The sequence below is a fragment of the Myodes glareolus genome, chromosome 12, assembly GCF_982192425.1.
Source record: "Myodes glareolus chromosome 12, mMyoGla1.1, whole genome shotgun sequence".
Classification (NCBI taxonomy): Eukaryota; Metazoa; Chordata; class Mammalia; order Rodentia; family Cricetidae; genus Myodes; species Myodes glareolus.
In genome coordinates this window covers 21043429-21047857 of record NC_142037.1, presented here as the reverse complement: position 1 = coordinate 21047857, position 4429 = coordinate 21043429, and the positions used below count along the sequence as shown (strand labels likewise).

At 48.9% G+C, this 4429-nt stretch overlaps 1 protein-coding gene across 1 annotated transcript; it reads left to right on the top strand.

Moving 5' to 3' along the window:
• Nucleotides 1-388: 388 nt before the first annotated feature.
• On the top strand, nt 389-4042 carry LOC125405433 (granzyme C-like). Its single transcript, XM_087912101.1, has 5 exons — nt 389-530; nt 1581-1731; nt 2617-2752; nt 2917-3177; nt 3792-4042. The coding sequence occupies exons 1-5, from the start codon at nt 473-475 to the stop codon at nt 3933-3935; spliced, it is 750 nt and encodes a 249-aa protein (XP_087768227.1). The 5' UTR covers nt 389-472; the 3' UTR covers nt 3936-4042.
• Nucleotides 4043-4429: the final 387 nt, after the last annotated feature.

The window sequence follows — 4429 nt, the reverse complement described above, 5'->3', positions numbered from 1 at the left end:
AGCTCTTAATAAATACTGCATAATTTTGTCTGTGTATTTTTAGTGTTATAACTGTTTTGTGATAAACTGGGTATCATTATTATTTCAAAAAAAGAAAAGAGAAAAAGAAAAAAAAACCCAAAAGAATTAAAAAGAGATATTGCCAGAATGAAAAAAAAACGTAAAAGATAAGAAAAGCCACCCTTTGGTCTCATTGCAGGCACAGTGGACTTCCTGGGGTCTCAGGCCCTCCTCAACCACAATCTTAACACCATCTTTTCCTTGTCTTTATCCAGGAATAGCTCAGAGGATGTCAATGTGGTGAACATGTCATTTTTACCCAAACCAGACAATGTCCTGAGCTACTAAAGCCAATCAGAGCAGAGGTGCACAGGTATAAAAGGCCTGTGAGGTCACTTAGCGCTCACCTCCTTCATCCTTCAAGGGCTGTGTCCACTCTGCACTCCTTCAACCCGAGAGCCTTCCTGGGAAGATGGCAACAGTCCTTATTCTCCTGACCTTTCTTCTGCCACTTGGAGGAGCTGGTGCAGGTGAGTGGACACCCCTGTTCCAGAGGTGCCATCCCATAATACCCCTGTGGAGTCTCTGCCCAGCTCTAGTCAGAAGCTTCCTGCACTGAACTAGGAGCTTTCTGAACCTCAGGTGCCATTCCAACACAGAGCTGAAAGCCTGTCACTGGCTAGATCCTCAACAAGGTCTGCAGAAGGGCAGTGTCCTCAGAGGACACGGTGGGCACTAGCTTCTCCCTGCTATTTGTGTCACCTGGAGAGTGGATCATCCCTAAAAGGAGAAGTAGCAGAGAATGCAAAGTTCCTAAAAAGTATACCATAACTCTATTGGAACCTAGATCCTGGGCAGCCTTAATGACCAGTCACAGTGGTGTAAGGCCACTAACTCAGGAATATTAGCATCATTATTAACCTCAACCCTCAGGATGCTAAAGAAAGAGGTCCAGGGTGACACTGCACACTCCATTATATCTGCGTTCTAATTTTCATTGGCCTCTCTCCTTTCTGCAGGTCACCAGCTATTTCCTTTATTCCAGCACACTCTCCCAATGTCCTCTAGGCTCTGAATCCCATGAATTCTGAATTACCGATCCTCTAGCTAACTAGAAGTCATTCTTCCATGCAGCCAGAATTATTTACTGAGAACCTAGGATATGATTGGCACCAGAACAGGAGAACTTTAGAAAATTCTTCTCTTAAGAGCTTGGGGTTAAAGGTGACAAAATTGACAGAAATCAAGACATGAGAGGTCTCCAGAGAATCACTAATAGTGAGAGATTAACATGAGCCACCCAGCATCCCCTTGGTCTCTAGCATCATGAAGAAAGAAGTTTGTTCTTCCATGTATTTGTAAAGCATGGGCTGGAGGACAAGTCCTACCACCTCTTCTCAGAACAGGGCACTGAGGCTTCAGCCTCAGCAAAGATCAATCTATGTGCAAGGAATTCTGTCCACAACAGTCTTAGGAAACTGTAGATCTTACCCCATCACCCCTCTCTAAATCTTCATCTACCTCATCTACCTACCTCATCTGCTGCTCCCAGACACCTCATATTCTTGCCTTTCTTTCAGAGGAGATCATCGGGGGCCATGAGGTGAAGCCCCACTACCGCCCCTACATGGCATTTATTACATTTGTGAAAGATGATGGCAAAAGTGATGTCTGCGGAGGCTTCCTGGTAAAAGACAACTTCGTGCTGACAGCTGCTCACTGCAAGGGAAGGTGAGGAGGAACTTCTGGCCCATGCTTTCTGAGACCCCAACAGGAGTTTCCATCCCCTACTTGTGGCTGCTCCTCTGAGAGCTCACTAGAGGGCAGGGCTGTGACAATGGAAGTCTGTCATTAGGGAAACTTTGAGGTCAAAGATTGAGAGTCCAGGGGCAGCAGCACAGTTGAGTTGAAAGCAACTACACTGGTCAGACTAAAGCAGTGGTTGAGGTTGAAAGTGTACATTAAGAGTCAATGCAAACTTTGGAGTATTGCTGAGAAGCAAGAGGGAGCCTCCAGCAGTCTAGTGTCCTTGAGAAGCCAAAAGCAGTAGTTCAGACCCTGAGGTCCTTTTTGTCTCCTCAGTCCACTCAGCTAGAGCCCCTCCCTGGCCACCTATCCTCTTACATGTCCTGGACTGTTATATTCTTTAAAAAATGCTTGTGTGACCCTGGCAGGCTCATAGAGCAGCCGCTAGTCCAGCTAAGACTGCTGTTGGTCCCTGCAAGATCCCCAGGTGCTATGTAAATAGGCGGCGAGCTCACAGAGCAGGCAGGAGCGCTTCCTGGGCAGGCTGGTTTTGCCAGGCGGCCAGGAGAGTCACCCAAGCAGATGGGTGAGCAGGTGGCAGATAAAAAGCTTATAAGACATAGCAAATAGACAAAAAGATGAACATTTATTTCTTAAAGGAGAGAGAGAGACAGAGAGACAGAGAGACTTAGAGGAGACACATGTGTACACGCCAAGAGAGAGAACAGAAAGAGGCCAAGATGGAGACAAGAGGTCAGAAGTCGCTGGGAGCGGGTGTGGCTTGTCCCTTAAAGGGACCAGAGACCAAAGTTATAACAGACTGTGTCCTCTCTCACTCCACATCTCCCATCTGCACTCTGTTCTCTACAGCTCAATGAAAGTCTCTCTAGGAGCCCACGACTTCACGATGCGGGAGGAGACCCAGCAGGCCATCCCTGTGGCTAAAGCCATCCCACACCCAGACTACAATCCTAAGGATGGCTCCAATGACATCATGCTCTTAAAGGTGAGAACTGCCCCTACAGCTCTCTGAGCTCTGCTTGCTGCAGCGATTGCCCTTCCCCTCCTGCTCTCATCCTGTTCCTTCCCTCCCTGCCATCCTGGCTTTCAAAGGGTCCCAAGCCAGCAGGCTCCTGGCTGAGCTGCTCTCCCCTGATTCTTCCCCCACAGCTGAAGGAGAAGGCCAAGAGGACTAAAGCCGTGAAGCCTCTCAACCTGCCCAGGCGTAATGTTCAAGTGAAGCCAGGGGATGTGTGCTATGTGGCTGGTTGGGGAAAGACTGACCCAGAGGGTGACTTTTCAAACACACTTCAGGAGGTAGAGCTGACCGTCCAGAAGAATCAGGAGTGTGAGTCCCGCTTTCCACGTCGTTACAACAAAGCCACTGCGATCTGTGTGGGGGACCCAAAGATCAATCATGCTTTCCTTAAGGTAAGTTCGATTGTCCTCATCTCTTGACTTCATGGGAGGGGAAAAGAAATCTGGGACCTAGAGAGCAAGCATCAGGGACTCCTTTGCCCACTGACTGTGGTCTTTCTCCCTGGAAACAGAGGAAGGAACTAGTAACTAGTCAGGTCCTCAGAGCTGACAAGGAGGCAGCCAGTACAGAGGATTTGCACAGTCCTCCTGTCACCCAGACCCAGGCTTTAGTAAGCTGTGCTCCCTGTGTGTTGTTACCACAAGCAGGGGTCTCCCCAGAGCAGGCGCACACATCTTTCAATGGTCTGGTCCTCCATGCTCACATCAGGCTCACTCACCTGTCCCCATGTTCTTAAACAATAGCCTGGAGCTGAGGGTCCCACACACCTTCATAGGGAGTGGATCACAGACCTGCAGAAAGGGCAGAGGTCTGGCCCAGGAGGGAGGTGAAGCAGTAACCCTGTTCACAATCAGAGTGGGAAGCCCAGGGCCAGAGGCCTGCCCTCCAATCTTCCACAAGCTGAGCACACAAGTCATAGTCCTCAGAGAGGAGCCTTGACATGAGAGGGAGGCTGGGACTAGGGTGAGCAACAGCTAAGTCTCCTGTGACGCTTTTCCATTCACAGGGCGATGATGGAGGACCTCTCGTGTGTAAAAAAGCAGCTGCAGGCATTGCCTCCTTTGGCGGTGCTGATGGGTCTGCACCAATGGTCTTCACCAGAGTGTCAAGTTTCCTATCCTGGATAAAGAAAACAATGAAAAGCAGCTAACTATGGAGCAAACCAGACCCCTCCCTGGCTCACCGTCTTCCCTACAGCTGAGTCCAGGATTGCCCTAGGACAGAAGCCAGCAACTCAATAAAGGTGTCTTTGCAGAATTATAAGACTGGTTTTTTTTGTGCTAGGCAGGCTTTTTGGGCATGTTAGGAAACAAGGCTTTGATGAAGGAAGTTCATTTCTGGGGCAGGTGTTGACTCACACCATTCACAATTCTCTCCCTCCCTCCCTCCTTCCCTCCGTCCCTCCTTCCCTCCCTCCCTCCTTACCCACCCTTCTCTCTTTCTTTCTCTGTCATGCCCATGTTTGTGTAAAACTTAGTAAATGATATCATTCCTCATCGTCCTGCTCCCACTGCCATGCTTCCACTGATGCCTCACCTGATCCCTGTGTCCTAGTCTTTCTCCTAGAAGCTGCTGTGGTCATGGTGCTTTATCAGAGTAACAGTAAAGTAACTGATACACATGCTTTTCAGCAACATACATATT